This window comes from Ailuropoda melanoleuca, chromosome 8, assembly GCF_002007445.2.
Source record: "Ailuropoda melanoleuca isolate Jingjing chromosome 8, ASM200744v2, whole genome shotgun sequence".
NCBI classification, from domain to species: Eukaryota; Metazoa; Chordata; class Mammalia; order Carnivora; family Ursidae; genus Ailuropoda; species Ailuropoda melanoleuca.
The window spans coordinates 50590283-50608812 of record NC_048225.1 but is presented as its reverse complement, the minus strand read 5'-3'; the positions used below and the strand labels follow the sequence as shown (position 1 = coordinate 50608812).

The 18530-nt window shown below is 47.5% G+C and overlaps 1 protein-coding gene across 12 annotated transcripts in view; it reads right to left on the bottom strand.

Annotated features, from left to right (window-relative positions):
* TENM4 (teneurin transmembrane protein 4) overlaps positions 1-18530 on the bottom strand; it is a 721916-nt gene that overhangs the window by 63856 nt on the left and 639530 nt on the right. For all 12 annotated transcript variants that reach the window (XM_034666260.1, XM_034666259.1, XM_034666261.1 and 9 more), the window contains 3 exons: positions 8078-8197; positions 2939-3200; positions 150-417 (listed from right to left, as the gene is read on the bottom strand). In XM_034666260.1, coding sequence (XP_034522151.1) covers positions 150-417; positions 2939-3200; positions 8078-8197 — 650 coding nt within the window. The remainder of the gene's footprint in view (positions 1-149; positions 418-2938; positions 3201-8077; positions 8198-18530) is intronic.

Genomic DNA, 18530 nt, shown 5'->3' with positions numbered 1-18530 from the left:
AAAGTCCTGAAGGTCAACTAAGCCGTAGGTATTTCTGAGAAGAGTAAGGGAGGAAGAAGAAACAAGGGAGGTGGAGAAAGAGCCCTGTGCCCCCAAGTGTTACTGTCTTTCTGGGGATGGCCTCATGGTCCTGTGGCTGAGAGGCTTACCGAAGGCTTCCGAGAGCCCAAACACTTTCTGGTTGTAGACGTCTGTCTTGTCCCAGATGAAGTAATAGGACAAGTCCGGGGCTGCGGCAAACCACTTCCTGAAGAGGCGGCCCTCAACGGCCACCATGAGGTGCACCTTCATGAGGTTGAAGGGGATGGTGGGGTGCGTGAGGCGGATCCTCAGGACAGACTTGTAGCCAGGGGTACGGCTGCTCAGGTAGCTCAGCCTCATCTTGCAGCCAGAGATGGCGATCTCCTCCTGCAACGCCTGGGGAGACAGATTACACGGCAAGTGGCGCTCAGGGACTCACGGCACAAGGGGAGATGGAAGCCCCACGCGCTCTGGGTGACCGAGAGGCAGAGGAGGAAGCAGAGCAGGGGGACCAAGGGGAGTGGAGGGGCAGGGACTAGAAAAGAGAGGAGGAGGAAGAGGGGGAGGCAGAGTGTGAAGAGGAGTGGGAGGAGGAGGGAACCCAGAGGTGCAAGGCCTGGTTTCTGGGGCCGACGCCGTGTGGTACACCCCGCCTCAGCGAGCCTCAGGGTCCCCCCGTTCGGCGGGGGTGATGACGCTCACGCTGTTGCATCACTGAAGGAACACACAAAATATTTATCATCATGGTGCCTCTCGTTCACTGGCGACGTCATCCGAGAAACTCATGTGAGCCGCTGAATCTCAGTTTCCTCTCAGGACTGCTGTGAGGACTGAGTAGGGTCACGAATAGAAAGTGCCCAGCTCATAACAGGGGCTCAGTGAGCGGGACAACGGTGCTGGTGCTGGTGCTGGTGCTGGGACCGGCGGGTATGGGACCTTTCCCTCGGACTAATGTGGACAGCTGCCTCAGCAGGAAGGATAGTGTCTCCCTCAAAACTTCCCTGAAGGGAGATCCTCCAATGGCTGTCCTCTTCAGGGAAGTAAACAGAGACCGGGAGAGGTTGGCGAAACAGTTATGCAGGGTGGAGAGCACAGCCTGCCAAGGACCTGTGGCCAATGCCTCCCCCGATCTCCATGGAAGTTTTCATGCCCCGGTTCATCTAGGTGCTAGCTGAACAGATTGGTGGGGAAGGCGGCACTTGATCTACTGGGTGTAACGGGCTCAGTTCCAAGATGGAAACTTGAAAATCAATGCCAGGATGCTCGGGCACATGGCAAGAGCAGAGAACTTTTATCAGCTTGATGCTCTGGGCTCCGTTTCAAGAAGGGGACATTAAATCAATTGAGGCTAACGTATCCATTAAAAGGACAATGATCATTCTGTCCTTGTGTTCATGGTGAAACTGGACCTTCACAAAGAAAGCCTTTTCTTTTCCATCCATTTCATATCACAGATGGGTGTGAACTCTCTCCCCACCCCATTCTGAACACATGAAATTTTAGGGCTTGGGCCTTAAGCAAAGCAATCTTTCCAAAAAGCAGCTTGCAAGTTCTAGGCAAGGCAGGCTCTTCACCCCGTGAACCACAGGCAGGGTTCGAGTCCCATGCTGATGCTCTCATAAATATTTATTTATCTTCAACATACCTTTTAAAATGTACATCTCACAGGGCTTGTGAAGGCTAGCCAATGATAGGACTGCACAAACCCAGGAGCTTGTTTTCATGTGTTTCATGACTCTGATAATAAGCAAGGTTTGTGACCCGGCTGGCCTCGCAGACACGCAGCCCAGGGAGCACTGTGAAGAGGGTGGGACCTTTAACCTCATTTGTTCCAAAGTCTCTGCTCCTGGGAAAATGTCTAGCTGGAGCTGAACCAGGGTTGAGTAACAAATTACTTCTCTCCAGCAAGCTCTGTCTCCGCTGACAACCATTTCAAAAGAAAGGTCAGCCTGGCAGTTGAGACAGGAGACAAGCACTGCATCTCTGAAAAGGAGTGAGGGTTTCAACCTGTGGGTGCAATGAGAATTTCAAAATGGTTGCATGTCCTTGTGGGCTGGTGCCTGAAGCCACTCAACAGGACACACACAGTTGTGTCTGCTCGGCCAGCCACGGAACATACACACACCGAAGAGTCTGCGCTCCCTGCTCCACAGGCACCAGCAACCTATTAACATGCACACGGCCACAGCTCTCGTTGGGCAAGCGAGCCAGGCTGGGGCCTCTCCCTGCGGTCTCTCCTCTCCCCCTGGCCTTTGCTCCTGCCATTAGAAATTGGGCTGGGATGGCAGAAGACATTTAGCTCTGCACAGCTCTGTTAGGCAAAGAATCTATCTTGATTTCCATTCGATTAAAATGCATCTTTTTCCAAATTACTTCCTTTTAATGATAACTAAGTAAAGCGCTTGTGTGTAGAGATTTGAGCCAAAGCAGTCCTTGACTGGCATGGAGGCAGTCTGTGTAAAATAATCTCAGTGATAGTAATACTGGCTAAAATTTATTGAGCACTTACTAAGTGCTACACATTGTGTTAAGCACCTCATATATATAGTCTCATTTAGTCTTTCTTATGATTCTCTTCTTGTCCTACACTTCTTTGTAGACCCTATGATCAAAGATATTTTTTATAGAAATAAGATAGAGGGGGGCATGAGAGGAAAGTGGAAGGGAACTGGATGGCAGACTGGAAAGGGAGCAGGAACTCTGTGCTGGAGTGTGCCAGGCACCTTCCAGTGGCAGTGTGTTTTAAGTGTGTAAGAGGGGAGACCATCATCTCCTGACACCACAGCTGCTGTGGGGCCTGGCAGCTGCATTCTTCATGGTGGGCTGATGGGATCTCTCTTTCTGCCCCGGCTCTGAGACCCTCCTCTCCACCAATGAAATGAAAGCATGGAGAAATATAGTGAAGTCAGCTGGGTACCTGAATTTCTGGAACGACGGGGCCTTTCTCTGCACAGGAGCTGGCGAAGGACGTCAGCGGGGATGGAGACACGACAGGGTTGGGGCGGGCGAAGTTGCTCAGGTCACAGCTGGGAATCTCATTCTCTTCATGTCGCATGACGATGGTTTCCATGACAAAGAAACGATCCCAAGGCAGCCAGAGGGTGTGCTCCTGTGTGATGAAAGGCGCCCGCTCGAACCGCAGGATGATGGAGATGCCGCCGTTTGTGACCAAGTCAAAGCTGTTGGGGAGGGAGGGATGGAAAGGGGGGGGCAGGAAAAGTAGGAAACAGGAGATGAGGGGGAGGAGGAGCAGAAGGGGGCAAAAGAGAGACAGGAGCAACAAATTACACCAGAGGTCTACGGACTCGTGCAGGAGACCCTAAAACCTAAAGGCTTTACTACAGCCACGAACAGTAACAGCGAGTCCAGAAACCATTGTTTTTGTTTGTTTTTTGTCAAAATGATTCACTATAGAGATTTTCCCCAAACCCACACGAATCAGCACTGCCACGGAGAGCCATGTGCCAGGACAGAGGGCGGCTGATGCGCGCTCGCTCTGCTGCTTCCGGCACGTATGGCCTCTTAGAGCTGAGACCTGGGGAACATCAGAACCAGGGGGAGCAAATCCTGCCCTGGTGTGTGGAGCCCTAAGCCCAGCCCTGCCTCTGCCACGAGATCCTGTGTGATCGTGTGTACATCACTTAGCCTCTCTGAGCCTCAATTTTCTCATCTCTAAAATGGAAAGGTTCAAGTGGATTGTTTTATCCGAGTACAGTTCACACACAGTGTTACATTAGTGTCAGGCGTACAATGAAATGCTTCAACAATTCCATACATTTCTCTGGGCTCACTGAGATAAGTGTACTTTTGATCCACTTTATTTTACCCATCCCCCCTCCACCCTCCCCTCTGACAACCACGTTTGCTCTCTGAATTTAAGAGTCAGGGTTTTTTTTTTTTTAAAAAGTTGTTTGCTTCTTTCTCTTTGTTTGTTCATTTGTTTTGCTCCTTAAATTTCAAATGGATTATTCTTAAGTCACTAGGATTCTATGACCCTACGGCAATTTTAGCTCTGATTGTGGTAGATGAGTCAATACAGGCCTTTGGGATTACAAAATGGCACGATTAGAATGACAGTCCATGAGGAGTGGAAAAGGGAAGAGGAAGACTGCCCTGAACTCCCCATGGAGGTGAGATCTCTGGTGGTGACCCTGAGAGCCGGCCACCCAGCCTTTGTGCATGGCCGTCTTCCAGCCTGATGCTTCTCTTCTATACAAGGGGCCATTAGGTTCCTACTGCATGCTTCCAGGGATGAGGAACTTGCTATATCCACGGCAGGACAGTCCCGTCTTTGGTTAGTTCTGACAGTTAGGCCTTTTTTTTGGAATGGAGCCTGGGTGCCTCTCCGTATGGCTACTTAGCCATGGGACCTTGTTCTACCTGCTAGGGTGACTTCAAACTGATGTGTCCCTTCTGCCTTTGACAGAAGTCCTTCAGGACTTAGAAACAGTGTTCCTATCCACCTGCCACCTCCTGGCTGTGATGTCTCTGGACAAAATCCTTTTAGCTACTACTTTAGGGTACAGTTTCTTTTCCTTTTTTTTGTTTTATTTTTTTATAATTTTTTTCTTCCAATTTTGTATTTAAGTTCTAGTTAGTTAACATATAGTGTAATATTGGTTTCAGGAGTAGAATTTAAGGATTCATCACTTACATGTAATACCCAAAGCTCACTATAACAAGTGCCTTCCTTAATATCCACAGGATGCATGTTCAAGGCCTGTTGTCATCTTGCTTCTTTGATCGGAGAGCTCCTGCTAACTCCTTGGCCAGACGGAATTCCAGCTCCCTCCCTTGGGCTCCCAGGGCACCATGTACACTCCTCTTCATGGCCCACTTACACTGCACAGGAATCATGCGTTCAATGCTCCAGCCTGGAGACAATGATTCCTCCGTCTTTCTAGAACCTAGCACTGTGCTTGATGATTATAGTTTACTGAATGAATGAATGCATGAGTGACGCTGTCAATTTCTTCTGAACTGACTGTCTGCTAAACACCCTGGGTTCCTTCTTACTCTGGCTGTTATTATAAGTCACCCCAACATTCACCCATGCCCTTGGCTTTAGACTCTAACACGGCACCTCACCTTTGTCGCCGATAAATACACCTTGTGGGGATGGGCTCACGCCCCAGCCTGCTCTTCGTCCCTCTTCTAGGGATTTTGCACAACTGCCCAGACCTAGTGCCAAACCCTGCTCTTGGTAGACAACGCCCCCAGATTCGGATTTCTAGCCTCCAGAGCCTGACTCTTCCGTCCTTTGCTGAAGCTCTTCACCCACTTTGCCTGCTTTTCAAACCACTCAGCCCTTTTTAGGCCCACACTCGGGTAGAGGAAGCGGGACAGCACCATCCTTCAAAAAGCAATGACGGAGTTTATTTTGAATCAAGAGTTTAAGTTTTGGCTCTCTAGGAGAATATCCATGGTTTTGGGGAAATACCGAGAACAACTTTCCTGCCACTGAACTGAATAGGGTCTGTACTTTGACAGAGCATTTTTAACCATCACACAGAATTTTGGCCCGACTTGCGAGCTCCTTTCGTGAGAGGACAAGTGTGGGGAGGAAGCAAAGAGAAGATGGATTCTCGAGGTCGCCAAGAGCTGGGTGCAGCTGCATCTTGCCAAGATCCAGGCCTGATCACCTGGAGGGGAAACTCTGCCGTGGACATGGGTGTGAATCCAACGCCAAAGGTAAGGCCTGGGTCTCAGAGGAAGCCCAGACAGCTGACGGCCGGTCCAAGCACTGTCGCTAACTCCATAGGTGAGTTATGTCACCTGTCTGGGCCTCAGTGTCCTCGTGTAAGGTGAAGTTGCTGATCATAATCACTGGCAGAGTTATTAATTAGACAGATGCGATCATGGATGGGAATAGCCCAGGGCCCCACCCCCGGGACATCATGCTCTGTATAACCCCATTTTTCAATTCAACGGCCTGAACTGCTTCTCTTGTCTGCTATTCTTGTATAATTTGTCTTGATGACTTCTATTTTTCATCTTTTTAATGATCTCTGTGGCTCTGTTTAAGACTAGATGCCTAGCATTTCGGGATGGTGGGGCTGTGAGGGGGAGCTGGGCCAGGGAGGGGAGCATGGTGCCTGCCTGGAAAGTGAGGGAGACTTGCTCCCCGAACTCGCACATCCTGTCACCTGTGCACGACGTCTCTAGCCTTCCGGGTTCTCCTGGGGTGTGAGAGGTACGAAAGAAGGCGAGTCGGGGAAGCGGGAGGGAAATGGGTGAGGTGCTGCCTAGTCACCCAACACAAACTGGGATCTTCAGGCACCTGGGGAATACGGAATGACTCTGCTATATGCAGTGTCTACGCTGGGAGCAAAGTCAAGCCCCATCAAGCACTGGGAACACCTGCTTTGAAACTCAAGCTCTAAGCGTCAGCAACTCTGGTTCCTATGATGTGATTCAGGAGGCTGACGCACGAGATGTGGCTGACACTTCCTCCCAGACCCCCCATGCTGTCAAGAGGCCACAGAGATCCCAGAGGGCAGCACACGTGGGAGGAATCGAAGCCTGGAGGGGGTACAGTGGGTTTTCCCAAGGGCCACCAGACTTACATGACTCTGGGGTGTTTTACGGACCCACCCTGACCCAGCACAGCAGGGCGAAGGACTGACGGTTTGCCCTCTCTTGTGAACAATGGGCAGGTGTCACGGCAAAAAAAGAGCAATCCTTATGGCTCCTTTTTGATGACTGTTTCACAGCAGGTAATGATGTAGCCAGAATACCTGTTGCCTGGGATGCTCACAGCTGCCATTTCCATACGGCAGGAAGCCCCAAGCTGGAAGGCAGTGGAGACGGAGCACGAGGAGGGATGCTCCCCCACGCTGTAGCGAACGTCTGCACTGACATGCGTCCTGGGATGACATGTGTGCGGGGCAGGGAGCCGTGGGCTGGGCTGGGCTGGGCAGGGCAGATGATTCCAGGGCCTGGCAGCCAGCCCCTTCTAGCTGGGCCCCCTCCCATTCGCAGGGAGGGGAGGGGGAGAGGGCTGCCCATGCCAAGCTTGCCACGCTGTCTAAGAGGCACACACGTCTACAGACAGATGAACCTCTACTTCATTATCACCTCGGCCGGGACATGCTCACTCCGATATGGGATTAAAGAGGTGCTAAATCAATCAGGCTGGGCATAATTTCCGACACAGAGTGAAAATCAACCTTATGGGCCCATGCTTAGCCAGATGGACTGCCGCCACCTGCTTTTATTAAAAATCGAGGACCCGTCACCACTGACAGCCTAAATAGTCCACTTTCCTCCTTCCCTTCCCCTTTCCTTCAAGATAGTCCCATGGCTTGTACCGTAATCGTCACCTTCTCATCATTTAATAATTGGTAATTTTAATAAACGGCTAATATTTGTGGCATCCTTACCTTGTGCCAGACCCTGGCAATAAAGCAATGAAGCAGAGTGGGGCAGGGAAAGCGAGATTTATTAAACACCTACTGTGTGCAAGGTGCTTCCACATCTATCACGGAACGTAATCTTTACAACCAGTTTGTGAGATGCTAGTATTAGGACCACTCACAGGTGAAGAAGTTGAGGCTTTGAGAGGTGAGGAGAAGTGTCCGATTGTTCTAGCAAATGGAAGAGCTAGAATCACTAAAGAAACTTTACTTCCCTCTCCTGACGGTTCCCACAGGGACCCAGAGGGCAGAGTTCCCAGTGGCCGCCATAGTGGTTGTGGCCAACCTAGTGGTTGCACATGGAAACCACACAGCAGGAACGCTACTACCATGGCTGGAGTTGTCCGGTCTGTAGAAAGTGGTCCATGTGAGCGTATCTTCTATTATAAGCCAGGGAGCAGGATAATATACAGAAGGTACCCTATGCTTACTCTGAGAACCAGAGGAGAAGAAACTGCTTAATTTTTAGCCAAAGGGATTAGGCCAGAGTCAGATACAAGCTCTCACAGCTAGTGAGTTACAGAACTGGGGCTCTGAACGCAGGTCCCATCCTCCTTCCAAGTTGTCATCCAGCAGCAGCTGTGTGGCATGACCACAACAGCAGGACCATCACTAACCCTGGTCCTCAAAAGGTCTCCTACCTGCCATCCTGCCTGCTGATGGTGTATCCAAAGAGAGGGTTATTGATGAAACTGATATTCACACCAACCAGCGGGGTCCCATCTGATGTCATCACTTGACCACGAATGACACAAGCATGCCTGTGGGTAGAGAAGAGAGAATAACGTGATCTGCTTTTCATGCTCAGAACCCTGGCTGGCAGGGAACCCCTGGAGGTCAGAAGACAGAAGGCAGGTTGCTCAGACATATCCTGGCACCCAGGGACCCATCGTCTTCACTCAAGAGGAGTAGCAACCCTCTTTCTTCATAGTGTCCCAATTTTAGATATCGAAGTGTCCTCTAAAGGCTTATTCCTGGGAGATTTCAGATTTCTTATTCAGAGGTCATTCTCTAAGGACACTATGTTATACCATAAAGAGACAAACTGTTACAAGAGGGCTGCACAGTGGAGTCGTGTGTGAGAATCCAGAGTCACATGATGTGGGTTCAACTCTCAGGTCTGCCACTTGCAGAAGAAAACCATGGAAGGTTTGTCCTTTCAGTTGCGAAAGGACGTGATGGATCTCTGAGCCTCTGTTTTTGCATCCTGGTACAGAGTGAGCTCCATAAAAGGCAGTGGTTATTACGGTCACTAATACCCTCACCAGAGGTGGGCATACAAGAAAGTGAGCAGGATAGACAACAATTCCTTTCATCGGGCTTTAGAAACAGGAGAAGGACAGATGCTAGCATCCCCCTGGAACCTTTCGCATCTCCCAATATCCCCACTCTAGCTTTCCCACTATATTCCAGACAACGCACTCTCTGTTCTCCCCAAACGTGCCAGGCACTTGTTGCCTAGGCCTCCGTGTCTGTGCAGTGTTCTCCCCTCTGCCGCAGGTGTCACTTCTGCACCCCTCCCCCAACACTCCCATCCTTCCTGATCCAGCTTCAGATGACACCTTTTCCCTCAAGCCTGTCTTGATGGTCCTAAGTAGAACTAGTCACTTTCTTCCAAAGCCCGACACAAACACCTTGCTACCCTACCACCCAGTACACGGTTCTCCTCTCCACTAGATTGTGAGCTCCTTGAGGGCAGGGTCAAGGGCTCTTTCTTTCCCTCTTTCTGCAATGCCTGGAAATGCCTAACAAGTACTAAGTCATTGTCTCAAAAAAATGGTGGATTGAGTAAGTAAGTGGGACGATTAGAGATCATCTAGAATGATGGTTTTTCAAATATATCAGAAATGGAATCTTCTTACCAGATGCTATTTTATAAGGACCCAAAGTGGAAAACAAATAAAAACAAGATATCTCTAGATGAAAGAGAGGTTTGGGGTGATTCTGAAGGCAGCTATGGAGTCTTAGTCTTGGGAAAAGCCAAAGAAAAATGAGTTGGAAAATCACTGAGTTGGTGGAAGAGGAGGAAACTGGGGTCCACAGAGGTTATGTTATTTGCTCCCAAGCCACACGGAGGGGTAGTGGCAGAGCCACGCCTCGAATCCAGGGCTACCAACTCTGGGTCCAATTCTAGAGCAGCCTGTTTACCACTAGCAATGTGCTCAACTGGGGAGCTAGCCCTCACCGACAAGACAAATCTGAGGCAACTACGCAGGCGTGAGTATCCACACGACTTTTTCCACCTGCCTCGGTTCAGAAGGCTCTTTTTTCCTGGCCTAGGGAAGAGCTACTGATGAGACCTGTGGGCATTCATGAAAAAAAGATCTCAGACTCAGCCTCTGCTTTATTAGGTACTTACATCGCTACCTTCCTAGTGTGATAAACTTTTCTCTGTTTGATGAGAAAAGCAATTAGCACCAGGCTTGTAAGCAGCTGGTCTCGCTAGTGTCAGCTTGTCCTTTCTGAAGGCAAGAACAACTACCCACAATGCACCAAGCTCCCCTCCCCCACCCTGCCCTGCCCCGCCCCACCACCCCACCTCACCTCACCACACACAATCTGGTTAATGCTAATTCAGTCAGTGGTTTCCTTCCGAGGCCCTTGGTCTAAATGCAATTACATGACAAACAAGTTAAGCGGTGAGGCTCAGCAAAGACTCTCAGTCCTGCTCTGAAGGTCTCCCAATACATTTATGTGAAATTATCTCTCCACTAATGGGAAAGATTTATTCCATCAATTGTATTCAGCTGGTACTGAGAGATGCTTTCTTTAATGGAGGAAAATTGAATTTCTTATTGCTGGAACTTTGTCCTTCCAGAGAATTACTAACAGATCTTATCTCCTGGAGCTGGCTCCTATCCAGCCTTCTCCTGACATATGCGCCTTCAGATTCTGCCTGGACGATCACCAGCCCTCGGGGGAGGCTTTCCTTCTGGGGGCTGCCCTGGCTGCTGCACCTCAGGCACGTGTGGGCCAGCCTCCTCCGATTTCTCTCTCTTTGGGGATTTCCTGATAATTGGGAAGCATTAAATCAGCATCATTTGGCTATCATGTAGCCTTCACTTGGGCAAGCCAGAGCAGATGCAATTTCAGCCCAGGCTCCTGTGGATTGCTTTGGGTTCTGGAGAAGATTAAGTTGACTCCCTGCACCCCTGTACACCACAGAGGCCTCTTGCCAAAACAGGCATTTGGCTCAGGAATGAAGTCCTGCAGAAAAACACTTCCATCCCCCTTCTGTTTGACCATGATTTTCAGTTGTTGAGAAGACCCAATTTAACATAAAGGCTTCTCTGGGACAAAGGAGATGGGAGAAGTCCGCTCTGTGGTGGCCTCCGAAATGTGTCTCCTGCCGCGTGTTTTTGTCCAGGGAGGCTTGAGAATGTGCGGGTGCCGGGCTTCCAAATGCTTTCCCATTTATTTATGGATAGCAACAGTGGCGTACTGGTAAACATTCAACGATCGGCTTTCAAAAGAGAAAAAGCTTGAATTTGTAGCATTTGCCTATTTCTGTGGTGTAAATACTTCCGCCATGGCCGATTTCACGCTCTTAAGGAGATACCACTGACCCCAGGGTTGGGAAGAGGGGCACGGGAGGACCCCATTCCACAGTATTTCCACCACAGAGACACAATCGTCCTAAGAAGCTCAGGAGCAGAGAGAACAGTAAAATACAGTAAAATAATTAGGAAGTGATAAGTTTGGATTATTTACTATCTTTATTTTGAATATAATTTATTTAATTTTAATTTCCTATAATTTAATTTTTAACAACAGTCGTGTTCACACACTAGCTTGCAGAATTCCTGAACGTCTTGTTCTCGGCTCCTGCGAGCTGGCACGAGCCAGCTTCTGTGCAGCACGGGACACTGACCCCACACAAAGGGTCACCGTGGCTAAGAAATAGCTGCTGCTCTGACTTCGAAATTCTGTGGTGGAAGACCATCTTGGTGAGAAATCCGTAACATGGGGTGCAGCTCATCGTCACAAATTTGGCCCCTGGCTGGTTCATACGGCCCCCTTATGACCAGTCCTATGTCTGACATGTTTGGCTTTCCCTTGGTCACTGCCTGGGCATCATGGAGTTTTGGGGTATTATTTTTTCCTTGTCCTCAGATTCCCATCTAAGCTGTCATCACCTCAGCGAGGCTGTTACTGACTCTTCCTGGCACAATGAATCACCTCTCCTCGAGGCTCCTCCAGATACTTCCAAGTACCTCTCCACGGCTGTGACAGTCATAGAATTCCATCATTCACATTTACAGAGCTGAATTTACACATTTGTGCGTACGTGCGAGCCGGAGGAGGGCTGGGACCACATCTTCAGTGGCTAGGGTAAGCATGGTCTCTTGCTCTCTGAGTATCTGCTAGGTGAAAAATTGATCAAGTGCTTGAAACGCAGAGAGAAAAGACTTGCTCAAGGTCATACAGCAAAGACCTCAACTGGTTGAACTGACGCGCCAGGCTAGGACTTTTTACTTGGAAGTCCTCCCTGTCACCACATGTGGTGTACCTGCAGTCACTAAAATCCATTTGAATTAAAAGCCTGGGCACCTACTTAATAAGCTAGATGCTGGGGTTGTAAATGCATGAATTACAGTCCCCACTTGCTTGCTGGAGCTCCCGAGAGCCAAGTGGAAATGCTCGAGTGTAGCTGTCTCTGACACAAGTGAGTCAACACATGGGTCTGGCATATGTCAGGCAGCTGGGGTACAAAACAAGCAATTAGGTTGAGTGAACTCTGCCAGGAAGGAGCGCTCGTGCCAGGCCAAGGGGGGAGGGGCGCATCACACATGCTGGCATTAGTCTAATCCCACACTCAGGGCCTGACTGAGATGCCGCTACTGACGCCAGTGAGGACGGAGATCTGCCTGAGTGCCTCCCAAGGACAGTGGCCAGGTTTGGGGTCAAGAGAGCAAACTGTTGGGGAGATGAGAACACCTCAAAACACAATCAAGCAAATAAGAAATGACCCTCAAGTGTCAGTCAGGGAGAGGTGGGGTGGGGGTGTGATGGGAAGCGCCCTGGGCAGGGAATCAGTCCCTAGTTCCAACTCTGGGAACTAACAGTGTGACTTTGGGGAATCATCTGACCTCTCTGGACCGCCATTCTCAACTGTCTATCCAGGCTGAAATTTTTCCCATCCTGGTGTCAAATAAAATCCACTACATGTTTAAGAATGTAGAATGGTTTTAATATAGGGCTACCCAATCTAACTCAAGTATCTCTATTCCACCTTGTTTCAGAATCTTCGTGGAGCTCACCCAATACTTACACGTATCCCTGGGCTGTTCCCTCTCTATGGAAACTTCCACCTGTCCTGTTCACCGGAAAACCAGCTGCTTACCCTCAGGACCCACGTGGAGCATTCACCAAGTGCTAGCCCCCACCCCCACCCCTCTGCTGCCTCTGTAACACCTCAGTGCTGTCATGCCATGGGGACAATCTTCTTCCCCGGCAGATCATGAGCTCCTTGAAGACAGGCGCCACATCCCCTTCACTGCTATATTCCTGGCACTGAGCACGACTGATGCTCATTTTTAAGCGGGCAGAAGAACACCTTCACCAAAACAGGTGTTTGCTCTGAAATCTGAATGCAGAACACAGAGCAAGCTCTTGATACATTATTTACTGGATGAATAAAGAACTGATGTTTCTGTAGCTGAAGGTGGGGGCGATGCCCGAGAACACGGAGCCACGTGACCTTGCTAGGGATTTGGCCAAGGAACAGAGGGCTGGAGGGGCTGGCCTGTTCTAGCTGGTCAGTCTACACGGCATCCCAAGGCTCGGTTCCTTCCCCTGGGGGACCCACCCCTCCCACTTGGAATCCATAGCCTCCTTGTCTGCACTTCTTTTTTTGAAGACTTTAAACAGTGAACGCCAGGAATTAAGTTAGATTTGTTATTCAATGCACATTACACAAGCAGATAAAGGCAGGTGAAGGGGGAAAAGCTGCAGCTTTAACTTTTTAGATTTTAACTGAAAATAGCTAGTGAAACTGGTATTCAGGAGAATAGAATAATCACTTGGGATCTAGGTGGTAAAAAGGAACTTTCGCTTTTCTCTGATTTAAAGTATTGGTTACTCTGTGCCACCCTTGTTTATGCAAATCACTCCTTTGCATTACATACTTTAAATAGATTTTATATGCCTGACTTACACGGATCCTTAAACTGTTTTCTGCTAACTCATGCTGATTGGGGATCTTTCCAGCATCTACTAGACTTTATTCAACGTCTTGTAAGAACCTCACTTGGACTCACATGAGAAGCGCCACTCCACAGCCTATCAAACTACCCCCAGCAAGGGGGTTCCCATCAAAGCCTGTCCCTGTCCTCACTGTGGCCTCCAAGACCTTCCTTCTAGCCTGGCCACACCAGCTGTTCCACTGTCCTCTCTTTCTGGCTCTCCACCTCAGTGAGCAGCCTCAGTTTCCCTAACCAGCTTTTCTAGCCTGACGTCTTCCATCCATACATGTATTCTTGGGAACCCACCAGGTCATGACATGTTAGAAGAGCCCTTCCTTTCTAAACTTTCCTACTTCTTATTGTGGAGGTGAGAAAATAAGGTCTCGACAGGGAACGGACTTGCCCATTCTTGTAAGTTGCTGGAGAGCCAGGATTCAAATTAAGGACCACTCATTATCCATGAGACCTTGGGAAAGTCATTTCACCTCTCAAACTACTTACCCTTTGGCACAGATACACACCTAAGTAGTAGAGAATCTCAATTTATTTGCGCTGCCTTAAAAATCAGAGTTGACATCACCAGAGGAGGCTAGTATAACTTCTTGATTATACACCTTTCCTGTCATCATGTCTGATCAGGCTCTTTGGATGGACTTGTATTTAGTAGTAACTTGTACACCAGTGCGGCCATCATGAGCTAACACTGGAAAGAATCATATGCATTTGGTGCAAGGTTTAACGGATAAAAATGCACACACGCATACTAGGTTTTCTTGCGCTTCACAGACAGTGCGTGTTTACAAATGGAAGGGTTGTGGCAACCCGGTGTCAAGCGGGTCTACTGGAGCCATTTTTCCAATAGCATTTGTTTACTTCATGTCTCTGTGTCACATTTTGCTAATTCTTGCAACATTTCAAACTTTTTCATTATTATATTTGTTCTGATGATCTGTGATCAGTGAACTTCGATGTTACTACTGTCATTATTTTGGGGAGCCATGAACCATGCCCACGTAAGATGGTGAACTTCACTGGTAAATGCATGTGTTCTGACCACTCCACCAGCTGTTCCCCTGTCTCTTTCTCTCTTCTCAGGCTTCCCTGTTTGCTGAGACATGATGGTATTGAAATTAGGCCCACTAATAACCCTACAATGGGTCCTAAGCATTCCAGCACTTTAAATCAAAAGCTAGAAATGATTAAACTCAGTGAGGAAGGCGTGTGTGAAAGCTGAGGTAGGCTGGAAGCTAGGCCCTTGCAACAGTTAGCCAAGTTAGCAAAGGAAAAGTTCTTGAAGGAAATTAGAAGTGCTACTCCAGTGAATGCACGAATGATAAGCACAGCAGACTTATTGCTGGTATGGAGAAAGTCTGAGAGGTCTGGGTACAAGACCAAGCCAGCCACAACATTACAACAACAGAACAAACCAAGCCAAAGCCTAATCCAGAGCAAGGTCCTAACTCTCTCCAATTCTATGAAGGCTGAGAGAGGTAAGGAAGCTGCCGAAGACAAGTCTGAAGCTAGCAGAGTTCGGTTCATGCAATTTAGGAAAGAAGCCGTCTCCATAACAAAAAAGTACAAGGTGAAGCAGCAAGTGCTGATGGAGAAGCTGCAGCAAATTATCCAGAAGATTCAGCTGAGGTAACTCATGACGGTGGCTACACTCAACGACAGATTTTCAATGTAGATGAAATAACCCTTCTATTGGAAGAAGATGCCATCTAAGACTTCCATAGCTTGAGAGGAGAAGTCACTGTCAGGCTTCAAAGCTTCATAGGACAGGGTGACTCTCTTGTTAGGGGCGAATGCAGCTAATGACTTGACGTTGAAGCCAGTGCTCATTTCCACCCTGAGAATCCTAGGGCCCTTAAGAATTACACTAAATCACTCTGCCTGTGCTCCATGAATGGAGCAGCAAAGGCTGGAAGACAGCACATCTGTTTACAACATGGTTTACTGAATATTTTAATCCCTCTACTGAGACCTACTGCTCAGAAAAACAGATTCCTTTCAAAATATCACTGCTCATTGACAGCACACCTGGTCACCTGAGAGCTCTCATGGAGATGTACAAGATGGATGTTGTTTTCATGCTTGTTAATACAACAGCCACCCTGCAGCCCATGGATCGAGGAGTCATTCTGACTTTCAAGTCTCATTATTTAAGAAATATGTTTCATAAGGCTATAGCTGCCATAGATAGCAATTCCTCTCACAGGTCGGGACAAAGTAAATTGAAAACCTTCTGGAAAGGATTCATTGTTCTAGATGCCATGAAGAATATTCGTGATTTATGGGAAGAGGTAAAAATATCAACATGAACAGGAATGTGGAAGAAGTGGATTCCAGCCCTCATGGGTGACTGTGAGGGGTTCAAGACCTCAGTGGAGGCAGTAACTGTAGATGTGGTGGAAACAGCACGAGAACTAAAATCACAAGTGGAGCCTGAAGACATGATTGAATTGCTACAATCTCATGATTTTTAAAACTTGAATGGGTGAGGAGTTGCTTCTCATGGATGAGCAATGAAAGTGGTTTCTTGAGAAGGAATCTACGCCTGGTGAAGATGCTATGAGGATTGTTGAAATGACACGAAGGATTTAGAATATGACATAAACCAAGTTAATAAAGCAGTGGCAAGTTTGAGAGGATTGACTCCAATTTTGAAAGAAGTTCTACTGTGGGTAAAATGCTTATCAAACAGCATCACATGTTACAGAGAAATTGTTCATGAAAGGAAGAGTCAATCAATACAGCAAACTTCATTCTTGTCTTATTTTAAGAAACTGCCCCAGCCACCCAACATTCAGCGACCGCCTCCCCGATCAGTCAGCAGCCATCAACATCCAAGCTAAGACCCTTGACCAGCAAAAAAATTATGATTCACGGAAAGCTCTGATGATGGTTAGCATTCTTTAGCAATACAGTATTTTTAAATTAAGGTATATACATTGTTTTTCAGACATAATTATATTGCACACTATCCATAAGTTTTATATGCACTGGGAAACCCAAAAAGTCACTTGACTTCCTTTAGCATAATATTCACTCTCTTGCAGTGGTCTGGAACTGAACCAGCAGTATCTCTGCCCGTATTTCAAATAGGCTTCTTGATAATGTTGAATCTTTGAATTGACATTTTTAGATTCTTGAAAATTTTGAATCTTGGTTATCTTTTCTGTTAGATCGGTTGAAAATGATCATTATTGTTTTATCTTCATGGCGGAGTTGACGAGCACTCTACTAGAGGTACCAGCTCCGCCATTTTTCATTTGCTTGGACCCACACTGTTGTCTTCGATCGGTAGCTACCTTACAAGGATCTTTTGATGGCACTGCGCCATTGTATATCTAAGTTTAGTTAAACTAGATTTTTCACACACACGCACACAGACACACACATGCACACACACAGTAGTCATGTTGTAATGCAATAGGATTAAACCAGCAAAAGGTCCACTGTCTCTCTAAGATCATCTTGTTACCAGCTAACATTGGGACCAAAGGAGCAAAGCAGTGAAAAACTAGTGTTCCACATGAGTAAAACATTTGTTCTTTCTTATTTTTTAAGATCAAAAGTAAATGTGGATGCTCTAATATTTTCTCCCTATTCCTCATGGACCGCCCTGAGCACCCCGCTTGGGACCACTGCACTGCGCTGGAGTTACAACGGTGTGTGTTTGTGATTTCTTTTATGAAAGAAACTTGAATATGCTCCATATTATTGTGTTCAGAAGTCAACTTCTAGTTGTGCTTCATTCTTTTTAACTCATTCCAAAGCTGCTTCCTGGATTTTTTTCAATGACCTTAGGCCCAAACCAACAGAATTGGATCTAGTCACTTAACTTTTAATGTAACTGACTTACTGGTGGGCAGGGAATTGGACCAGCTCTTCTCTTCAGGCACCTTGCAAAGCTAAGAGCTCCCCAACTGTCCAAACTTTATCACTGTTCTTTGACCATATCACCAGGGACTCCGTGCTGCGCACATCATTTCTGCAGTATCCCACAGTCTCCAGACAAAGTCCAAACTTCCGCTTGGCATATAAGACCCTTCAGAATCTGGCCCCTGCTGGCCTCTACAGGTTACATCCCATTTTTCCATTCTCATACCCTCTGTTACTGCCATGTTAAATTACTTTTCATATCCTTGTCTTGGCATGCATTTCCACGCCTCTCTGCCTTTGTCTCTGCTAGTTCGCCTGCCTCAAATGTCTTTCTCATTCCTGCTAACCTCTCCTTTAAGGCCTGCCTCGCAGTGAAGTGCTTTCTGATCTCCTTGGTACAAAGAAGTCACTCCCTCCTTTGGTGGACACAGCACAATATACTTATCCCACTAAAGTGTACTCCTTAGTTCAAACATCTCCTCTTCTCTTCTAGATTGTGAATTATCTGAGGGTACCAACCATGTCCTTTCCACCTTTGTAACCCCAGCCCTCAGCACAGGACTGGGCCCGTGGGATGTGTTCAGTAAATGTTCAGGAAAGAAATCGATGAATATCACATAAACGAATGGATGAAAATGATGAAAGCAGAAAAAAATCAATATAGTTATTACAATCAGCCCAAAGTAAAAAATAGATATATATGGGTTGAGGGAAGAGAAATGCAGACAGAGGCCTGGTAAATGAGAATACGGCTCAGTTACTGGAACTTTAATCGAGCACCTACTATGTACTACACACAGTGCTGGGCAGTGGGGAAGATATTTATTCATCCATTTTCTTATTTACTTATGGAAACTACAGGAGGGCAGTGCCTGTAGTTTCTGTCTTATTTCCTATTATATTCTGAGCAGTTAAATAACTAACAATAAATCAGACACAACCCCCTCGTCGGAGTAGCTCACATTCTGGAATGAACACAATTTAACTTTTTAAAAATCCTTGTATCTAGAAGTAAAACCAGTAC